The sequence below is a fragment of the Protomyctophum bolini genome, assembly GCF_963924005.1.
Source record: "Protomyctophum bolini genome assembly, chromosome: 8".
Lineage (NCBI taxonomy): Eukaryota > Metazoa > Chordata > Actinopteri > Myctophiformes > Myctophidae > Protomyctophum > Protomyctophum bolini.
In genome coordinates, this window is record NC_137869.1 from 48,644,172 (window position 1) to 48,668,226 (window position 24,055).

The window sequence follows — 24,055 nt, forward strand, 5'->3', positions numbered from 1 at the left end:
ATCTATCTATCTATCTAACAGTATTATCATAAAATATGTCTCAGTTTGAAAATTAAAAAAAAAATATTTCATATGTGTGAGCTGGTAAAGTAGAACGTTCAACCTAGAGACAGTGTTGCCAAGTCTGATCATTATAAGCTACTTTGGACTTGTTTATCTGTAAAGTTGATTTAAAATATTGGTAGTCCTTGACATGGAAATGTTTGAGTTCCACTGCTCTGAAACAACATTAGACAACAATGTTTGACAGTCAACACTATAATTGATTATTTTAAGACTACTTTTCGGACCATTTCTGATGTACCTACTTTGAACTGGCCTATTAACATTTTTATAGACCTGGTTGCTTGTTTCACTCTCACATTCACGTTATGTGGCAACCCTGTTTTGTTTTGTTTTGCGTGTGGATGTTTTTTTGTGTTGCTTTAGCATCTTCAGCACAGTAGCTATCAGAGGCTGCAGTAGCTGCTGCTGTCATGAAAACGCAAGTTTCTGTCCCAGAAGGATATGTGTGGCTGCTCCTTCTCCTCACACATGCACGCACGCACACACACACACACAGCCGCCTCCTGGCCACTATAAGGATATGCGTGGCTGCCCTCTTCGTCACACACACACAAACACGGCCGCCTGCAGAGCCAGCTCCCTGTGCCCAGCTGTACTGCTGCTGCTGCAAGTAGTGTAGAGTAGGCGTGGCGCAGCATTACAAGAGCGCAGCAAATTCACGACATTGAGGGGTACAAACCATCCCGGTCGCGTGGTTCATCTAACGCGTGTGTCACTGTGAAGGACTGGCCCCATTAAGTGAACGTAGTTGGCGACACAGGAGCAGTGAAAGGGGGAGGGGCCTTCGGATGGCAGTGTAGAGTAGGCACGACATTGAGGGGTAGAAACCATCCCGGTCGCGTGGTTGATCTAACGCGTGTGTCACTGTGAAGGACTGGCCCCATTAAGTGAACGTAGTTGGCGTAGTACACGCCAACATGACGATTCTGACGTAGGCTGTTGAAGTTGAGCAACAATAGCGTGTTTCAGAAAAGTAATATTTAAACAGTAAATAACACATTTTTGGCCAATGCAATGTAGTCTATATGTTTTCTGGGAGTGTGCAGATGTTATTTTGCATAGAGAGATGTGTGGTAAAAGTGTGGTTCGGTCGGAGATAGAGCACAAATAAATGGCCATGTGCTCGTGTACCCCCTGTCTATTAGGGTAGCAGGAATATAGGACTAAATATGTGCATGGAATGGATATTGTAGCCGCTGACTATTATCCATTTGGTTCCTATCTATATATAATTTAGCTGGGGACCCCCTGGTTCTACTCACAGCACAGCACTGTTGCTCCTTACCCACTTTGACAACCACTGCAGTACTGAGCACTCATATAGTGTCCCTGGTACTAAATTACTGTCCATAATTACAGGTGTGTGTGGACATCCCATTTCCGTTGGAAGTAGCCGTCACGTCACCACAGGCTGACACTGCCTCTAGGTATGTCCACAATGTTATGTAATAGGGTCTGTTTGTTTCCTGTCTATACTGCTACATGTGCGCTTGTAGATCGGCTATTTTTGCCTATTCTTTAATGCTTGGGTACCATTAACATCCTATGGCACATGCCAAGGATTGCTAATAAACAGCCACTTCACTTGCCTAAATATTTTTTCCTTGACAATTCACAGCTGCTGACAGACATCTACAGATTGATCGTCGTCCCGTCCTGTCCTGGTCTACTGTCTAGTCAACCCACACTCAGGTTTGTTTTTGTCACATTGTTTTAACATTTGAGTCCTGACATATACACAACATGCATGGATGAACGGGAACTCTATATTGACCAGATTGATGTCAAAATGTGCATATCTACAAGCTTGTAGATCTGCTATATTTCAACAGCTAATATTAGATTGTAAACACACAGTCACTGGTTACTTTGGATCCGGCGGTGGCTGTCAAACTTTCCTTTTGCTTTAAGTAGCATGTAACATGTCAGACTAGGGGGTTTTCATGATTCTGAATACATGCCTGAATACATGCAAGGATTGGTAATAAACGGCCACGTCACTTGCCTAAAAATATTTGTTTCTTGACAATTCACAGCTGCTGACAGACATCTACAGATTGATTGTGGTCCCGTCCCGTCCTGTCCTGGTCTACTGTCTGTAGTGAAGCCACACTCAGGTTTGTTTTTGTCACATTGTTTTAACATTTGAGTCCTGACATATACACAACACACATGGGTGAACGGAAACTCTATATTGACCAGATTGATGTCAAAATGAGCATATCTACAAGCTCGCAACCTGTCAGGATTGCAGATCTGCACATTTTCACCTGTACAAAAGCTGATCATAAGGGGAGGGTATGTTTTGCCGTCTGTCCATGTGTCCTTGTGCGTACAAGTGGCCTGTTTTGTACAGAATGCTGCAATTATGCTGCATTATCACAGTGTCCGACTATATTTGGCCAATGTTCCAGCCCAATCTGATTTGTCAGTTTTAACTCATTTACACCTAGATCAATTCTTAAAGAAAAGAAAAAAGGATTCTAAATCTTGACAGTGGTTGTCAAAACCTTTCATGTCAGTCAAGGAGTCCCACAATTATTGAATATTTAATATACTAGTCCTTACCCGTTCTGAATATATGAACAGCAAATATATATATATAGTAAATATATATATATATATTATATATACATTTATATATATATATATATATATATATATAGAATATATATATATATAGAATATTAGTGGTCCATGACATGAAAATGTTTGAGAACCACTGCTGTAAAACAACATTGAACAATGATGTTTGACAGTCAGCTATATTGTTGCTTATTGGAGATTCTTTTTGGGATTTTCTGACTTGATCTGGCCTGTTAACATTTTCATAGACTTGGTTGCTTGTTTCCCTCAGTCAATGTGGCAACCCTAGTGTTGTGTGTCCGTTCCTTCCTATGCTAATGTAGCTTTGCACACAACAGCTAGAAGAACGCAATAAGCTGCTGCCTTCATGTTTAAAAGTATTTTGCACAATTTATGTCCCCGAATGTATGGATATGGACTTATGGCGCCATCGCTGCCTCTTTCTTTAGTAGTAGTGTTGACAGTTTAGTGTCCTGCGCGCGCGCACACACACACACACACGCACACACCGCCTCCTGGCCTAAGGGGGTTGGCTATGTCCTTGTGTTCCTGGCTGTGTCCCTACTAGTATTCAAAATAACATGTCTTTTAAGTTGTCCTAAAATTATACCACATTGCTATTATAATTTTGCCTATTTTGGAAAATATGAGTGTCACTGCAGATCTCTTCCATTCTGTGGTTTACTTAACATTTATACTATTTATACTATCTTCATGTTTATTTATTGCTTCACTCCAATTGTACTTTTCCACTGTTATCAAAGTCAATGAAACAAGTTGTCAAAATAGCCTGAATCTTTTTTTTTTGTCACCAGGTCTGCCACCAGTGACTTCATATATTGGGGTAAGTTAGTTCATTCTTATTTAGAGACTACTTATATTTAACGGTAAGTACATTAATTATTAGGTCGTTGAATACTACATATATTTAACGGTAAGTAAATATACAGTAAGTAAATTCTTGATTAGTTAACGACTACATATTTAGAGGTAAATTGTGATCATTATATTGTCCCATAACATTGTGACATCATGCCTCGTCCAAATAAGAAATCGGCAGCTAAAAAGAGATTCCATCTTAATAGCCCTGCTAAGGCCAACCTTTCACAATCGCCAAACGGTAGCGCTTCAGTCGAGGAAGTCGATGCAAATAAACAGCCAATTTCTCCACTCGTGGTGCCTTCTCCAAAAAAAGCGCGGCTACATGATGTTAATGAACAAGACGGTGGTGTGCAGGCCATGGACCTTTCCCACAGTGACCCTGTACAAGAACCACTCGTTTCACAACCCACTATGATATCTGTGCAAGCATCCAGAAGCCAGGATCATATTTCATATAACGAAGATTCAAGGAATAATCAGTGCACATGCATGTCTCTCACATTTCTGGCAAAGCAAAGTGAGGGACTTCAGTTGAAGAAAGAGGATCTCAACAACATACTGGACATGGGCGACGTTCTGTATAGAAGAACAATCGAAACACTAAAAAGACGGAAACTGTTTCAGTTCAATTTGCTGACAATGGAGGAAACACCTCTCCATGTGGAAACGGAACACAATCACTACTCTGTGATCAGATCTAGTAGAGTAGAGATGGGATACATCAGAGAATTGGGACCGACTAGACATCAGAGTTGGTTTTTGAATCTTCATTCAAGACTCCAGTGTTTGTCTGCAAATGTGACTCATGCACTGCTTACAATAACGCCATTAACAATTGCTGTATTTAGAGACGCATTAGGAAGATATGGCATGTTTGACCCGCACAGCAGAAATGCTGATGGCTTCCCTGTAGGTCGAGGAGGAACCGCAGTAATGCTCACATTCACTCACTTGGATGATCTGATCGCTAAAATTGAAGATGTAACTGCCAGCGTACATGCCAATACGATTGACAGATTGCAGTTTGACTTCATGCCAGTGACATTTGTACAGACAAATGCCCCATCACCCCATGTAGACACAAATTCCCCGTCACCCTCAACTAGCAGGCATGAAACAAACACTAGTCCATCATGCACCAAGCCTTCTCTGCAATCAGGCATTTCATCATCCACACAAGTGAGGTCCAACACTTCATCTGACACTTTTCACAAACTGAGCAAAAGCTGCCAACGAAAACAGAGAAGAAAAACACATTCACAGAAACCGACAAACTCAATTGAAGATATTAAGACCAGGAATAAGGAATATATGCAGAAGTACAGGAAAAAGAGGTGCATCATAGATTCACAGAAACCCACAAACTCAATTGAATATATTAGGACCAGGAATAAGGAATATATCCAGAACTACAGGAAAAAGAGGTGCATCATAGATGCAGTATTCAAGGCTAAGCAAAAAGAATACAACAGCGCATACTTCCGAAGCAAATACAGCAAAGATCTGGATTTCAGAAGAAAGGAACTGCAGAAGCAAAAAACAGAGGTGTTCAAAGGGAAGCACAAGGCTTACGACAACATTAGGTTCAAAACAAATGAGGTATTCAAACAGAAGCAGAAGGCTAATAAAAAAATTAGGTACAAAACAAATCAGGCGTTCAAAGACAAGAAGAAGGCTAATAACAAAATTAGGTACAAAACAAATCAGGCGTTCAAAGACAAGCAAAAGGCTTACGACAAAATTAGGTACAATACAGATGAGGGGTTCAGAGCGAAGCGTAAAGCTAATAACAAAATTAGGTACAATACAGATGAGGGGTTCAGAGAAAAGGTCAGGAAACAAATGAACGTCTACATGGCCTACAAATGCAAAACGGACGTCTTCTTCAAAATGCGTCGTGACATCCGTCAAGCCTTAAAATTAAAAAAAAGGTACATTGAGTTATGTAGAATGCAGCTCAAATTTCAGGTTGAAGACAAGGAAGCAAGGGAAGCTTTAAAAGAAAAGCATCTCCAAGAGAGCTGTATAGCTAACTTCCATGCAGATATAGAAGGTGGACCAACATATGTGTGCACAACATGTCACCGGGCGCTGTTCTCGAATCAAGTAGTTGTTTGTCACCGTGAAAAGTACACAAAAAACCCTGACGTAGTTAAAGCATGCTTGACTAAAACATATGTTCATGTCTGTGACAATGAATGTGGAGGCCCAGCAGAATGCATGGTACCGAAAGAAAGACATACAGAGTGGATATGTCAATGCTGTAAGAGAATTGTATCAGCAGGTAGAATGCCAGACATAGCTGTTGCAAACGACTTGGAGCTAGCAGACATTCCTCCAGAGCTTTGCCAATTAAATGTTCTTGAAAGACAAATGATAGCATTAGACATCCCATTTGCCAAGATTTTTACTCTCCCTAAAGGTAAACAAGGAGCTGTACTTGGTGCTGTTGTGTGTGTACCATCAAATGTTGAAACCACCGTAAACGTCTTACCTAGAAACCTCGATTCATCTGGCTTGTACAGAGTGAAGTTGAAGCGACGTCTGCGATACAAGGGCCATCATTTGTTTCACACTGTCAACATGAGGAGTGTGGTTCTGGCTCTGAAGAAACTCATCCAGACACATCCAGGCTACAGTAACATCAAATGCCGAGATGATGACAGTATCATTGATGAAGCTGTAACAGAACTAGCCGATTTTGAACAGACAGCCACAGACTTAGACATGGATAGTTTTGATGACGCCGAAATGATGGAGGCGGTTGATTCTTTTGAAGCTCTTGACTCATCACAAACAGTAGATCAGCATCCACCCAGTATTGAACATGAGCAAGAGGTACTAAGACCTGGCCATGGCCTAGACAGTTGCTTGCAACCTGACGACATTGGGCAGGACATGATGACATATGGAGATGGTATATTCACCATAGCCCCAGCGGAAGGAAACAAGCCTGTCAGTTACACTACAGTCCCTAACCTCGAAGCGAGGGCCTTCCCTACATTGTTTCCCACTGGGAAGAACACATTTGATAGGAAGAGAAAGGTCAAACTCTCCCCTAGCAGGTACTTCAACACGAGACTTTTCGGTGCTGACGCACGTTTTTCAAGAGACCAAACTTATCTGTTCTTTGCACAGTTTGTCACAGAGACACACTTGGCAAAACACGCAATTCATATCCACATGAGAAAAGGCAAACCCCAAACCAAAGATGGTCGCCGCATAGATAATAAGATGTTGCAGAACAAGTCTGAAGTTGAAAGACTTGTAAGAAACCGAGACGCAACTAGATTTATGTCGCCAATGAGGGGGACTCCAGCTTTCTGGCAAAAGACCAGGTTGGATTTGTTTGCCATGGTCCGTCAGTTGGGTCCACCCACCTTCTTTTTGACAATAAGTGCAGCCGAGTTTAGATGGCCAGAGATTATAAAGGCAATCAAAGCACAGCAAGGCCAGATAGTTGACTTCGACAAGCTGGACTGGAATGACAAATGCGACATTCTCAGAAGCAATGCAGTAACCACCATGCGCATGTTTGACAAGCGAGTTTCTTCGTATTACAGGAATGTGCTGTGGTCTGACGCTCATCCAATTGGCCGCGTCATAGATTGGTTCCATCGCGTTGAATATCAAAGCAGAGGCTCCGCCCATCTCCATTGTTTAATGTGGATAGCCGACGCCCCCGTGTATGGGGTAGACTCAGACGATAAGATTTGCGAGTTTGCAGACCGGTACATTAACTGCCAGCTGCCTGATCCGAACGAAGATCCCATACTCTACAAAATTGTCACAGAGGTTCAAATGCACAGTAGAAACCATACCAAATCATGTAAGAAAGGTCACAAGACATGCAGGTTTGGATTCCCAAAGCCCCCAGTGGACAAAACAAGGATCACAAACCCCAGGCCAATTGTTCCAATTCAGGAAGAACTTGAAGTTCAGGCGGGAAAGGCCTCTGCAAAACCCTTAGGCAAAAAACATACGGCACAGACACAAGCCGCTATAGCAAAACTCAAACCACTGTTTGATATGCTGTTTGATAGCACGTCAGAAGTGACTGACCTTTCAGACTTGCTGGCAAAGTGCAATTTGACTCCAGCAGAATATGAAGAGTGTATTGACAACGTCAGGAAGACGCATGTCCTCTTGATGAAGCGTGGAGTAAAGGACGGCTATGTAAATAACTACAACCCAGTTTTACTGAAGGCCTGGAATGCAAACCTAGATATCCAGTTTGTCCTAGACCACTATGTTTGCATCTCCTACATGCTGGGCTACATATCCAAGGCAGAACATGAGATGGACGAACTGCTCAATCAATTAGTGAAAAGCCTAGACAAAGACAAAGTGCACGACAGAAATGCGATGAACCAATTGGTTCACGCCTATGTCAAGAACAGGCAGGTTAGTGCACAGGAGGCAGTCGCCCGGACTTGCAGTTTGAAATTGAAATCATGCTCCCGTCAAGTTATCTTTCTCCCCGTAGATGACAATGCCATGAAAATGAGCCTTCCGCTCGCCGCGCTGCAGCAAAGAGATGACGATTCGGAACATGTATGGATGACAGGAATTCTAGATCGATACAATGCCAGACCAAATACCCCCGAGTTTGACAACATGTGTCTAGCTACATTTGCATCCGAATACAGGGTAGTGTATGGTGACCAAGCTAAAAAGCAGGATTGCGTAAAGCTCTCTGGGAACCTGGGAACCATTAAGAAGCGCAAACGCCTTCAACACGCCGCCGTCATCCGATATGCCAAATTTTCTGAACAGAAAGAACCGGAGAAATACTATGGCGCACTGCTTAAAGTGTACCTTCCCCATCGCTACCAAACGACGCTTAAAACCAAAAAGTTCCCCTCTTACACAGAGTTCTATTACAATGCGTCTGTCAGATTACCTGGAACAGATGAGATTTGGGAAGCACATGCAATTGTTGCTAGGAACAGGGAGAAGTTTGAGAAACACGGTGACGCCATAGAAAAAGCCATAGAGGAGTTCCTCCAGAATGGCCCTAGTGAAGACGCGTGGGCTGACATTGCAGCAGAAAATGAGCTCGATCAATTAGCATGTCTTGCCCAACTAGATGAAATTCCCCTAGATGAGGAACAAGACGACATACCAGAGTTCAGTGCTCAGGAAGTGCCTAATGCTGCACATGTTGCTGTATTGGCTCCACCGGTGAGCCTGGATCATCTGCGCACAATGTGTAGAAACCTCAACCAGACACAAGCCTCCATTTTTCACTCTATACGTGACTGGTGCTTGGATAGCGTCAATGAGCAGAACCCTGAGCAGTTCTTTTACTTTGTTACTGGAGGTGCTGGAACTGGCAAATCTCACCTGATTAATTGCGTCCACGGTGAGGCAACGAGAATTCTACATAGACTCCCTAGACTCTTTGAAGACAGTGATCCATCTACTCCCACAGTACTGCTGTCTGCGTTCACAGGAACCGCAGCTTACAACATCTCAGGGAACACTCTGCACTCCCTGTTGAAGTTGCCCAGAACCCTTAAACCCCCCTACACATGCTTGGGAAATAGATTAGATGACGTGCGAGCAAAGCTAGGGAATGCACAGATCATCATCATTGATGAGCTCTCGATGATTTCCAAATACTTGTTTGCCTTCGTCCACTGGAGACTGCAAGAAATCAAAGGCAGTAAGATGCCATTCGGAGGCATGTCGGTCCTTGCAGTAGGTGACTTTCACCAGCTCCCTCCAACGTCGCAAGGGAAACCGCTGTGCGTTCTCGAGGAATGCTTACCGGACTTTTTCCACGAACACTTACAGAGGATCACGTTAACCGAGATCATGCGACAGAAAGATGATGTGCCCTATGCACAACTTCTCAATCGGCTGAGAGTCAAAGGTAAGAAGGATCGGCTGAGTGATGCAGACAGAGATCTGCTTGCTCAGAGAGTGACTGAACCTGACCAATGTCCCAAGGATGTTGTGCACATCTTTGCAACGAACAAAGAAGTTGCTGCGCACAACATGAAGTCCTTGTCTGACCTTCACACACACATTGTTGACATACCTGCGTTAGATTACAGGAGAGATGAGCGTAATCACCAAATGACTTGTCTTAACAGAGTCTGTACAGGACAGCAAAAGGACCTTATTGACAATTTGAAAGTTGCAGAAGGGGCCCCTGTCATGATCATTAGGAACATAGATGTGGAAGATGGCCTTGTCAACGGGACATTTGGCAAGATTGATAGTGTAGAGTATCTGGTGAACCAGGACGGCACTACGGTAGCCAAGCTTTGGCTTATGCTAGACAAGCCTGGTGCTGGGCTGAAATATCGCAGTGGAACACCTGGCCATAACAGAGTGTACATCATGAGGATGGAGGAATACCTGAGCGACCAAAGAGTGATTCGCAGGCAATTTCCCATCAAGTTAGCATATGCTTGCACAGCTCACAAAGTCCAAGGCATGACTGTGCAATCCGCAGTGGTTTCCTTGAAACGGATCTTCCAACCAGGAATGGCCTACGTTGCCCTCAGTAGGACAACGTCGTTACAAGGATTGCACATCATTGACTTTGATGAGAAGAAAATTTACTGTGATCCGGAAATCACAGCCGCCATAGAATCCATGAAAACCGCTTCACTGGACGGCGTCATGCCACTGTTAACATTTCGAGAGAGGACCGACCAAGCGCAAACGCTGACTATTGTCCATCACAACACGCAAAGCTTAAGGGCTCACATTCAAGACATCAGGCAACATCACGAATTGCCACTTGCAGATGTCCTGTGCTTGACAGAAACTCATCTCACTGGCAATACTGTGGATGAGAATCTGCAATTGCATGGCTACACCATGTTCAAACGCAACAGAGACGTGTCGTATGCTAACCTTCCTGACCGTGCAGAACAGAACTGCGGCGGCGTGGCTGTGTATGTAAAGGACCATTTCCAGGCTAGTGAAAGGCAGTATATTTCCAATGTGACAAACCTTGAGTTTGTGGTTGTAAAGATCGAGTCCCCTGTCAAGCTTCTAATAGCTACAGTGTACAGACCACCAGGTTACGGTAAACCGTTCCTGGACAACCTGAAGTCCCTCCTGGACGCCTTAGAAATTATGGACCACCATCCCGTCGTACTCTGTGGAGATTTTAACGAAGATCTACTGAGTGGTTTCGGTGGTCCCGTAAGCAGGTTGCTAGAGTCCCGAGGTTATGCGCAACTCATTAAGGAGCCAACCACAGAAAAGAACACGCTGTTGGATCACATGTACATCTCCAGACCACAACAATGTCGACAGTCTGGAGTGCTACGGACTTACTATAGCTACCACAATCCTGTGTATTGCATATTATCCTCCGAACATGACTAGTGTAGTGCAGGGAAACGTCTTCAGTTGGTTTTAAATGTGTATTATAAATACACTTAACTGTTGTCTCGGTTGCAGGACTCCACCGCGAGTGTTAGCCTGTTGAAAACCTTTGTTACTTACTTATTTATCCCCGTTGCGCCGGCTGGCACATAGGGCAGCAACAAAGTTCCTCCACTTGTATTTGTCTTTGGCCATCTAACTCTTGGTATTGTGTTGATGTCCATTCTGAGCACATGGCCAGGTTCACCTGCCATTATTTTAGGCCACAATATGTGCAGGATCTTTCGCAGCCATGATGTGTGGAAGGTGGATAATTTGTGGATGTCATTTTCTATTTTCCATCATTCTTCACAGCCTAGGGTAGTTTGTGGCGGGCCTCGTATTAAGTTCGTTCTGACCTTGTGATGTTAAATGTCATTGCAATACCAATTTTACTTCAGATTATAATTCATATTATGGCCTTGTTTTCTGCAGGTCTACATGTTAGTCACTCTGGATCAAGAGCGTCTGCTAAATGCCAAAATTGTAGTGTAGTCCTATGGAAAACGCTTTGGGTTGGTTTAGAATCTGTATTATACATACAATTAACTGTAAACTGTACATCACCTAAAAATGGTGGACGCCAGAGATGACACAGGTTAGTAGGATGAACTTCCATGTTCGTCTCCGACAGTGGCAGGCTCTGGTGCCATCAAGCAAAGGTCAAATCAAACCAATTCTTTATGCACTTATTGGTACAAATCCTGATATGACCTGCTCCCCTTGACACCAACCCATTGCTTTTCTTGAATGTTCTATAGTACAATTTAAGCATTAAGCACACTCTCTTAATCCAAAGTGATTTACACTAAGCAAAAACAAAGCATGACAAACATCACAAATGGTACTCTAATTGTATTACCTTAACTGCAGTGTTTTGAGTGTGTATCTGTACAATACTGTAGGTGAGTGTGTGCCTGTAGCATACTTGAGTCCAATGTATTAATACCTCTACGCTATAGACATTTTTATAAAGGGCATACTTTGACCTTGTGATGTTAAATGTCATAGCAATACAATTTTTTATGGCCTTGTTTTGTTTTTAACACTTGCAGGTCTACATGTTCGTCGCTCTGGATCAAGAGCGTCTGCTAAATGCCAACATTGTAGTGTAGTCCTATGGAAAACGCTTTGGGTTGGTTTTGAATCTGTATTATACATACAATTAACTGTAAACTGTACATCACCTAAAAAATGGTGGACGCCAGAGATGACACAGGTTAGTAGGATGAACTTCCATGTTCGTCTCCGACAGTGGCAGGCTCTGGTGCCATCAAGCAAAGGTCAAATCAAACCAATTCTTTATGCACTTATTGGTACAAATCCTGATATGACCTGCTCCCCTTGCCACCAACCCAATGCTTTTCTTGAATGTTCTATAGTACAATTTAAGCATTAAGCAGACTCTCTTAATCCAAAGTGATTTACACTAAGCAAAAACAAAGCATGACAAACATCACAAATAGTACTCTAATTGTATTACCTTAACTGCAGTGTTTTGAGTGTGTATCTGTACAACACTGCAGGTGGGTGTGTGCCTGTAGCATACTTGAGTCCAATGTATTAATACCTCTACGCTATAGACATTTTTATAAAGGGCATACTTTGACCTTGTGATGTTAAATGTCATAGCAATACAATTTTTTATGGCCTTGTTTTGTTTTTAACACTTGCAGGTCTACATGTTCGTCGCTCTGGATCAAGAGCGTCTGCTAAATGCCAACATTGTAGTGTAGTCCTATGGAAAACGCTTTGGGTTGGTTTTGAATCTGTATTATACATACAATTAACTGTAAACTGTACATCACCTAAAAAATGGTGGACGCCAGAGATGACACAGGTTAGTAGGATGAACTTCCATGTTCGTCTCCGACAGTGGCAGGCTCTGGTGCCATCAAGCAAAGGTCAAATCAAACCAATTCTTTATGCACTTATTGGTACAAATCCTGATATGACCTGCTCCCCTTGCCACCAACCCAATGCTTTTCTTGAATGTTCTATAGTACAATTTAAGCATTAAGCAGACTCTCTTAATCCAAAGTGATTTACACTAAGCAAAAACAAAGCATGACAAACATCACAAATAGTACTCTAATTGTATTACCTTAACTGCAGTGTTTTGAGTGTGTATCTGTACAACACTGCAGGTGGGTGTGTGCCTGTAGCATACTTGAGTCCAATGTATTAATACCTCTACGCTATAGACATTTTTATAAAGACAATTACTTTTATTTTTACTCAAACTGGACTAAAACCATTTAAGTTTCCGTCAACTAATATTACTAAAACACACTAAAACCCTAAAGAGTTTTCGCCCACTAAAACTATCAAAAATAGATATGAGTAAGGTGAGGATATCCGATGTAATAAGGAGTGTCAGTGTTATGGCTTTTTGTGTTTAACACTTTTGCTTTCCAAGTGTAGATGGTAAGTAATGCATTTATATTTATGTGCTGAATCGTTTGCATTTGTTAGAAAAATAACACTTCTTTCTCTATTTTTCAGAAGCTGTTGAGTGATTCTGCAGTGCTGACAGATGTTTGTTTTTTTTGCCTTTAACCTTTTATACTTTTCAGGATTTCTTTATTGTTAATTGCATTCCATTTAGGTTGCAGCTCATGAACCTGTAGTAGTCAATTTGTATAAGCTCCCATAATATTGGCCATCCCTGAATTTAATAACACACACACACACGCACACACACACACACACTAACATCAAATGATTATCTCTAACAAATACTTAACACCATTTTGCATTGTATACTGCTTGTTCATCAGCCACTACCTTCTATTTGCATGTTCATGTCATAATGTTTTTACTTACCATTTATTTTTAAGGCTGTAACACTTTATTGGACTAAAGTAATTTGAGTTTAATCAGAACATGGTTAAAATATTTCTAAACTTTAAATAATGTATTAATAAAATAATGGCTTAACAGAATACAGAATTATTTATTTAAAAAAAACCTATTTGAACATTGGAGACAAATAAACTACCTTTCAATAGGCTTAAGTGCTGAATTATACTAATACATTTTCTCAATATAGTTGCAACCCTATAGTTTTTACCTATCTTTCAGAAAGTTACATTTATTAGCTTGTAGAATATATTTTCCAGAAGCTTGCTTGATCGCCTTTTTAACAAAGGGGTCGGTGGAAGAACTTTTCCCTGTGCACTCCTAAATTGGCTGAAATAGGAGGCAGGTTTTTTGCTTCACTCTGGAAAATGTTTCATTTAGTCAATGTTACAATATAACTTTAGATAATAGTAGTCATATTAACCATTATAACATTAATAACCTAAGATATTGACAATAAAACAAACTGTTTCATGGCATCATACTTACCATTATATATAACTTTAATTTGCCTAATACTATATAAAGTACTGTTTCTTTCATTAAAGTTACAAATAATACATTCTTGTTAATAAACAGCTTAAACTATATCTGCTCTGCTTTGTCTCTACTTATTTCTACTATGTGTTTCAAATGTGAATCTATATGTTTGGTAATTGATTGACTATTCAGCATCATGAAAACACCCTAGAGTGACATTTCACATGCTACTTAAAGCATCATGACATTTTCAATTGTTTGCCTTCTATAGGTTGTTAATGGTATGGTCACATACATAAATGCAAATTATACAAATTGCATGTGCAAGTTAGAAAAACAACATTCCTCACCTATAAGCTATCCTTCAGGTGGGGAGGGAAGCTAACATTGTTGCAGTGGCCAATGGCCATGCTTAAGTGAGCAATCACTGTAAGTAGCCTATTCAAAGAAATAAGAACGCATCATTAATTTCATGCAATGATCTATAGATGGGGAGGGGTGCTAATGTAATTGTGCTGGGTGTGGTCAGGGTGCTTCAATGGGCAGCTTACCTACTTACTATATTGCCTTATTTGGGGAGGGGGAGCACTCATGATTTCACAGCTTTTTCCTCTGTGTATCTTCATGTGTGTTTTTACATTACCAGTATGAGTAAAGCCCCTTTTGCACATTTAACACTCAAAAGCTTTCACCCCTGTGTGAGTCCTCATATATACTTTTCACTCCCCAGTGTGATGGCAGCCCTTGCCACAAACTGTACATGTAAAGGGCTTTTCCCCAGTGTGAGTCCTCATATACTTTTAACTCCCCAGTGTGATGCCAGCCCTTGCCACAAACTGTACACGTGAAAGGCTTTTCCCTACTGTGAGTCATTTACACTACCCTTTTGACTAAAGCCTTTGCCACACACTGTGCAAGCAAATGCCTTTACCCTGAATGAATCACTGCATGCTTCTTAAAAATTCCCTTTAGGCTAAACATTTTGCCACAATCTACACAACGACAACATTTGTGTGTGACTCCTCATAGAGTGACTTTCTTTTGGTGATTTCAGGTCATGGAGCAGCTTGTTGCTCAAAGCCAAACTATGTCCTCCCATGTGTTGTGTTTTTGATTCATCACTATCTACTGTTGAACATTAACAACTACTTACTGATAACATTTTTCAAATGTCATGTCACAGTACGATACACACTATAATTTATTCAACAATCACCATCAAACTGGGGAAATTGTGAATCTTATATTTGCAAATGACATATCCTACAAAACAGGGTCGTATTATAATATCCTAAAAAACAGGGTGGTATTATAATTCATTTTTCTGTATTGTCCATAACCTCAACCCTAAAGTGATGGATTTCATGCTCCAGCAGCTCTTTAAAGGGGCACAGTCTGAACCTTGACAGTGATACTTTTGAATAAATACAATGTAAATAAGGCATAAATAAGTTTCAATTTGTGGAATCACATTTTCTTTCTGTATAAGCTAATGTGTAGGTTTACATTCTTACGTTAAACTGTCTAGTATAGCAACAGCATGGAACAACATACAATTTTATGATATACTCATTACAAGTAGAAAAAAAAACCTTGCTTCTATATGATATCACTTGCATTCAATTGCCCAAATGCTATTGAATAGATTCTAACCTGGAACCTGCACTGAAGCTATAAGTGCAAACATCAACATTTAAAATGTAAACATCAATGAAAATGTCTCTACTTATTTCTACTATGTGTTTGAAATGTGAATCTATATGTTTGGTAATTGATTGACTATTCAGCATCATGAAAACACCCTAGAGTGACATTTCACATGCTACTTAAAGCATCATGACATTTTCAATTGTTTGCCTTCTATAGGTTGTTAATGGTATGGTCACATACATAAATGCAAATTATAAAAATTGCATGTGCAAGTTAGAAAAACAACATTCCTCACCTATAAACTATCCTTCAGGTGGGGAGGGAAGCTAACATTGTTGCAGTGGCCAATGGCCATGCTTAAGTGAGCAATCACTGTAAGTAGCCTATTCAAAGAAATAAGAACGCATCATTAATTTCATGCAATGATCTATAGATGGGGAGGGGTGCTAATGTAATTGTGCTGGGTGTGGTCAGGGTGCTTCAATGGGCAGCTACTTACTATATTGCCTTATTTGGGGAGGGGGAGCACTCATGATTTCACAGCTTTTTCCTCTGTGTATCTTCATGTGTGTTTTTACATTACCAGTATGAGTAAAGCCCCTTTTGCACATTTAACACTCAAAAGCTTTCACCCCTGTGTGAGTCCTCATATATACTTTTCACTCCCCAGTGTGATGGCAGCCCTTGCCACAAACTGTACATGTAAAGGGCTTTTCCCCAGTGTGAGTCCTCATATACTTTTAACTCCCCAGTGTGATGCCAGCCCTTGCCACAAACTGTACACGTGAAAGGCTTTTCCCTACTGTGAGTCATTTACACTACCCTTTTGACTAAAGCCTTTGCCACACACTGTGCAAGCAAATGCCTTTACCCTGAATGAATCACTGCATGCTTCTTAAAAATTCCCTTTAGGCTAAACATTTTGCCACAATCTACACAACGACAACATTTGTGTGTGACTCCTCATAGAGTGACTTTCTTTTGGTGATTTCAGGTCATGGAGCAGCTTGTTGCTCAAAGCCAAACTATGTCCTCCCATGTGTTGTGTTTTTGATTCATCACTATCTACTGTTGAACATTAACAACTACTTACTGATAACATTTTTCAAATGTCATGTCACAGTACGATACACACTATAATTTATTCAACAATCACCATCAAACTGGGGAAATTGTGAATCTTATATTTGCAAATGACATATCCTACAAAACAGGGTCGTATTATAATATCCTAAAAAACAGGGTGGTATTATAATTCATTTTTCTGTATTGTCCATAACCTCAACCCTAAAGTGATGGATTTCATGCTCCAGCAGCTCTTTAAAGGGGCACAGTCTGAACCTTGACAGTGATACTTTTGAATAAATACAATGTAAATAAGGCATAAATAAGTTTCAATTTGTGGAATCACATTTTCTTTCTGTATAAGCTAATGTGTAGGTTTACATTCTTACGTTAAACTGTCTAGTATAGCAACAGCATGGAACAACATACAATTTTATGATATACTCATTACAAGTAGAAAAAAAAACCTTGCTTCTATATGATATCACTTGCATTCAATTGCCCAAATGCTATTGAATAGATTCTAACCTGGAACCTGCACTGAAGCTATAAGTGCAAACATCAACATTTAAAATGTAAACATCAATGAAAATGTCTCTACTTATTTCTACTATGTGTTTGAAATGTGAATCTATATGTTTGGTAATTGATTGACTATTCAGCATCATGAAAACACCCTAGAGTGACATTTCACATGCTACTTAAAGCATCATGACATTTTCAATTGTTTGCCTTCTATAGGTTGTTAATGGTATGGTCACATACATAAATGCAAATTATAAAAATTGCATGTGCAAGTTAGAAAAACAACATTCCTCACCTATAAACTATCCTTCAGGTGGGGAGGGAAGCTAACATTGTTGCAGTGGCCAATGGCCATGCTTAAGTGAGCAATCACTGTAAGTAGCCTATTCAAAGAAATAAGAACGCATCATTAATTTCATGCAATGATCTATAGATGGGGAGGGGTGCTAATGTAATTGTGCTGGGTGTGGTCAGGGTGCTTCAATGGGCAGCTACTTACTATATTGCCTTATTTGGGGAGGGGGAGCACTCATGATTTCACAGCTTTTTCCTCTGTGTATCTTCATGTGTGTTTTTACATTACCAGTATGAGTAAAGCCCCTTTTGCACATTTAACACTCAAAAGCTTTCCCCCCTGTGTGAGTCCTCATATATACTTTTCACTCCCCAGTGTGATGCCAGCCCTTGCCACAAACTGTACATGTAAAGGGCTTTTCCCCAGTGTGAGTCCTCATATACTTTTAACTCCCCAGTGTGATGCCAGCCCTTGCCACAAACTGTACACGTGAAAGGCTTTTCCCTACTGTGAGTCATTTACACTACCCTTTTGACTAAAGCCTTTGCCACACACTGTGCAAGCAAATGCCTTTACCCTGAATGAATCATTGCATGCTTCTTAAAAATTCCCTTTAGGCTAAACATTTTGCCACAATCTACACAACGACAACATTTGTGTGTGACTCCTCATAGAGTGACTTTCTTTTGGTGATTTCAGGTCATGGAGCAGCTTGTTGCTCAAAGCCAAACTATGTCCTCCCATGTGTTGTGTTTTTGATTCATCACTATCTACTGTTGAACATTAACAACTACTTACTGATAACATTTTTCAAATGTCATGTCACAGTACGATACACACTATAATTTATTCAACAATCACCATCAAACTGGAGAAATTGTGAATCTTATATTTGCAAATGACATATCCTACAAAACAGGGTCGTATTATAATATCCTAAAAAACAGGGTGGTATTATCATTCATTTTTCTGTATTGTCCATAACCTCAACCCTAAAGTGATGGATTTCATACTCCAGCAGCTCTTTAAAGGGGCACAGTCTGAACCTTGACAGTGATACTTTTGAATAAATACAATGTAAATAAGGCATCAATAAGTTTCAATTTGTGGAATCACATTTTCTTTCTGTATAAGCTAATGTGTAGGTTTACATTCTTACGTTAAACTGTCTAGTATAGCAACAGCATGGAACAACATACAATTTTATGATATACTCATTACAAGTAGAAAAAAAAAACCTTGCTTCTATATGATATCACTTGCATTCAATTGCCCAAATGCTATTGAATAGATTCTAACCTGGAACCTGCACTGAACCTATAAGTGCAAACATCAACATTTAAAATGTAAACATCAATGAAAATACTGCAAATATGCCTAGCCATAGCCTGAATAAGTACACGGAGGATGTGATAAATATTGTGCGACATCAGGTTAAAAATCTGACCAACCAATGACAAAGCCAACCCTGAGTATTGGGCCCAATTTGACCACGCCCATAACTTCCTTTAAATGTCCCACATAATCCATTTCTCCCGTCACTCACTACCAACACCACTGCACTGCAGAAACAACCAAACTCTCACTCTTCAGAAGGCAACTCTCTCGCTCATCTCTTCGCTGACATTCATCTTAAAACGTAAGTAAAACAAGCTGTCTCGGCGTTATTGTTAGGGAGGTGTCTCTCTATCGTTTGCAACAGTCAGTCACTCATATATGATACAGTCTGCTTCTAGCGACAATATAACTCATTCACCAGCAGTAACATTAGCGTTTTCTCTCAGTCAGTTGATTCTTCATATCCATATGAGTGAAGCCACCGGGGTGACATGTTTATTTGTCAAACACAGTTGTTATATGAAGCGATCTAAAATCGCCTCAATGGAGATTTCAATGCAACTAAACAAATACATGAACCTGGGGACTGACGCCCTCTACTGAAAGTGACGTCAAACAATAATAAAACAAACTTTGAGCACCACCTTTACGACACAATAGAGCTGCCTAATGCTACATTCACATGGACAGATGAAACGATGCAAAGACTGGGGTACTATTTACACTAAGATGGTGTTCATATAAAACTGCTGCCAGAGTGGAAATCTTTCACAACACCGTTTTATCCCATCTCCGTGTAGACAGGCAAAAGGATCAATCCACAAAACTAAGCATTTCAATGATGCTATAAAACACACATTAGGTTTCTGTGTTGTTTAATTACTTATTTTTACACAGAAACATAATGTGTGTCTTTACAATACGTGTAATGTCATAATAAAACTAATAATGTAACGTAATCATTCTTTAATTAAATACACTTTTGTTGTGAAAGCACCGGATGACTTCCATTTGCTAGCTCTCAAACAGGAAGTTCTACATTTGCCAAATAGACGGACCAGTCTTGCGCAGGCTTGAGTGAAGGGGTTCTTCTTGTACGTGTGTGACCTGTCTATTTGGCAGCCCGTTATCGCCACCTAGCGACATTATAGCATAATGGCATAACGTCTGCGTTGTCAAATGAAAATACAACGGGACTTGGCCGTTTTATCTGAACACCATCCTCATTTCAATAGCACCTGGATCTGCAGCAGATACAAACGTCATTCTATCATTCTGATTTGTTAAATATCCAAGTTTAGTTTTGCAAATGCCACTATTTAGAAGCTGCAAAAAACATACATCAACAGATTACACTTTACTTGCTATAGGCTAAATAATATTCATCTAAATGATTGTAAAAAAACAGGCAAAGCTGGCAAAGTAACCTCAATATACTTCTATTTCCCATATAGGCTACTATAGATACCATGATGGATGCAACTACACCGACAACACAAGATGTTTGTCCAGAAAATAGTAAGTTTGGTGAAATGAACATGTTTGAAATGTACAGTACATTATTTAAGTCATTAAAATATCTGCCAAAACATGAACATAAAAGAAAAAAATAAACACTGCAAAAAACACAGTAGTTAATGTTCATTAAAATCAATTTAACATTTCATGAATAATTGTATATTGAATTATAGATTGAATATATTCTTTTCAATAATGTTATTGATGTGTCTTTTCTTAACAGATGGATCTATTTGGATCGTGGGTTCAAGTTTGATTGTCAGAGCTCAACGTAGAGCCCAGGAACTATTTGGCAGCAACTTAGGCCTGGCAGGAACAACAATCACATGGATGGGGAAAGGAGGGATGTCCTGGTTGGATGTTGTTCCAAAACTAAAAAAGGAACTACTAACCCAGCACCCACCACAAATCCTCCTAGTCCACGCAGGGGCTAATGACCTGGGAAAGACCCGAAAATGGGATCTGATCCAAATCATAAAAAAGGACCTGAAGTTCATACAAGAAACATGCCCAGCGACCAAGATCATGTTCTCAGGCCTGGCCCCAAGACAAAAATGGAGAGGAGCGCTGAAGCCAACACAGCTGAATAAAGCCCGGATCTCTGTCAATCAATACATTCTGAAATTCATGCCACAACTCCATGGGGACATCATTCTTCACAAAAACATTTCCACATTCCCCCATGACAGCCACTTTCTTCCAGACGGGGTTCATTTCACTGATAAAGGAAATGACCTATTCATCAACAATTTGAAAATGGGACTTCAGTCCTGCAATTAAAAAAAAAAAAATACCAGGGTTGTGCCTCTGTCGGAGCGTGAACTCTGGGGGGAGGGGAGGGGAGGAGAGGGGCAAAATAATGTTCCACAAATGTTATGCAATATTTTCATGTGTGAACAAACAATAAAAAAACTTTGAACAAAAACAAAATGCCTACTAAAATTCCACAAATTGTCTATTCTTAACACATATGTCATGTAACCAGGTAGGCCTGTTACTATGGCAACATCAGCCAGGTGCTCCTTATTTGAAATTAAGGGTGGGGTTTCTTGCCAGACATTTTTAAAAGGGCTGGGCTACTTCATTCAGGGGATCCCCTAGCTTGCTGTAAGGTTGATGTATCTGAGGAGGACAAGAGTTTGAAAGCATGGCTCTCCTAAATGTATCAGCATACTGGCTGCCTGGTGAATTAATATAGAAATGCCCTTATTCCATGCTGCTGTGCTCCTCCTCCGGTACACCAGCCAAGTGTATATGGTACAGTATAGTATGTCTTGTTCTTTCATATGATGTTGACTTTTAATATGAGTATTTCAACAATATAACTGTGTACAAAACAAAAAGAGAATAAAATGCCTTGTTTGAAATCCCAATAGCTCTTATTTCCATGCTCAATCTTGCTCACACGAACCTGTGCTTTGTATTGTTCAAGAGGAACTTCCCTCTAGAAAAAGGTGGCGTACTTTAGTAGGAATTAAGTAGGTATATATTATTAATCATCCCTCATAAGTCCCCCCTGCTGTAAACCAATAAACCCCACCCTTAATTTGAAACAAGGAACACCTGCCTGATGTTGCCATAGTAACACATCTACCTGGTTACATCAAGGACTACTTCAATTTAGTTTCACAATACAAAAACCACAAACTCAGAACTGAACAAAATGTGCAGTTTCATAATATGTCAACAACTGAAAAAGGACCATGGTCCGCTTGTATATCAAACTAAAACTGGTCCATGAGTTTCATGGTAAATGTAACACAAAATACATTACCAACGTATAGTTTACATTGTTTATTAACACAATGTATTGTTAGTACCTTTACTGTAACCATATCGTTATGTATTATCAATTACTGTTATAGGTTATCATAACCACAATCCCAAATTACAGCATTTCAGCAGTGATCTGTAACTTTAGGAGGCGATGTTTTCCCTTCATTCCTGATGTGTTGCCATATCTGCTTATTATAATTAATTGGCCTTGTTTCTAAAGAAAAACAATGCATAGGCTGTACGAATAACTCTACAGAATTACAGAATGTTATCTTGATAGTTTGCCTATTATCCCTCTTTTCAATTCTCCCAATAGACTACTGTATTTATTGCCATTTTGTAGTGTGAAAAAATGGCAAAAAACAGTAGCAGATAAATTAGCCCTATGTAAATGTTGAGTATGACTACAAATATGATAGCAATATTAGCCTGATATTATTCTTATTTGTCTGGACAACACATAATATATGCCAGGGACAACATTGGTTTTGTTAAATGCTTGTAGCTCGGCTATTTTCGATCATTTTGGCCTCGTTTTCATATATCGGGTTGCTTATTTCTCTCGCAGAACCTGGCAACCCCACAACGACACCAGTTCGCATTATATTCATATCAATCGTCAACCCTATAGCTAAAACAACTACATTATCGCACTATATTACATATCGATGCCATCTGCATTATTATCACCTTAATTTGCATGGCAAATACATTCCAAAGCAACTAATAATAAGCACGTCATACTGTAATAATGTTTCATTCTGTCTTCTGCTGAAAATAGGAAGCCATTTTAACAATAAATCGACTCTGACGATATCACTTCCGGTTCAACAGCATAAACATCCAGTACTAGCTTGACCCCCAGTCACACTATTAGCTATCCGGGATGCTAAGCTACAGCAGTACATTGCAGCAGCACATTATTTCTACATCATGCCTTGACATTAAAAACGCACATCCATCAAGGATCTGCCCATTGTCCATACAATTACATATTTCCCAATAATACCTCAACAGAAATCATTAGTACATGAACAAATGTTTGATTAACATACCAATAATTTCACAAACAACTTCATAGTGTATACATTTTTTATTCATCTGTAACGTCGTCCAGCCTCTCCATATCCAGCACTAAAACAATACAAAAGGGAAAAGAGTATGGTTAAAATACAGCAATTTATTTTAATTTTAAAATTGATATAAGTAGAACCTCTGCTAATACCTTCTTCCAAATCGGAGGACACGTCCAGGGCTGTGGGATTTTCCAGGGCTATATAGTAAAATATATAGAATCATGTCAAATGCGTTACAAATATCTAGATTATGTCTATTAGTAATCATTTCAGACAAATACCTTCCTCAAATCCAGCACTTGCTGCTGCTGCCGCCACACCACCATCTGGCCCAGCTAAATAGTCATAAAATAGAATCATGTCAATCCAGCACCGAACTCTGACGTCACTTTCAGTACAGAACGTCAGTCCCCAAGTTCATGTACCGGTATTTGTTTACTTTCATTGAAATCCCCATTGACGCGATTTCACATCGCCTCATATAACAACTGTGTTTGCAAAATAAACATGTCACCCTGGCCGCTTCACTCATATGGATATGAAA

General features: G+C 40.0%; 1 protein-coding gene across 1 annotated transcript in view; it reads left to right on the plus strand.

Moving 5' to 3' along the window:
* The window catches only part of LOC308319440 (uncharacterized protein), a 19,172-nt gene extending 4,794 nt beyond the window's left edge, over positions 1 to 14,378 (plus strand). Inside the window, exons 2-5 of the mRNA XM_080769532.1 lie at positions 1,426 to 1,493; positions 1,685 to 1,758; positions 2,103 to 2,183; positions 3,468 to 14,378. Of these exons, the coding sequence (XP_080625658.1) occupies positions 3,685 to 10,887 (7,203 nt within the window). The 5' untranslated portion in view covers positions 1,426 to 1,493; positions 1,685 to 1,758; positions 2,103 to 2,183; positions 3,468 to 3,684 and the 3' untranslated portion in view covers positions 10,888 to 14,378. The remainder of the gene's footprint in view (positions 1 to 1,425; positions 1,494 to 1,684; positions 1,759 to 2,102; positions 2,184 to 3,467) is intronic.
* The last annotated feature ends 9,677 nt before the right edge of the window (positions 14,379 to 24,055 follow it).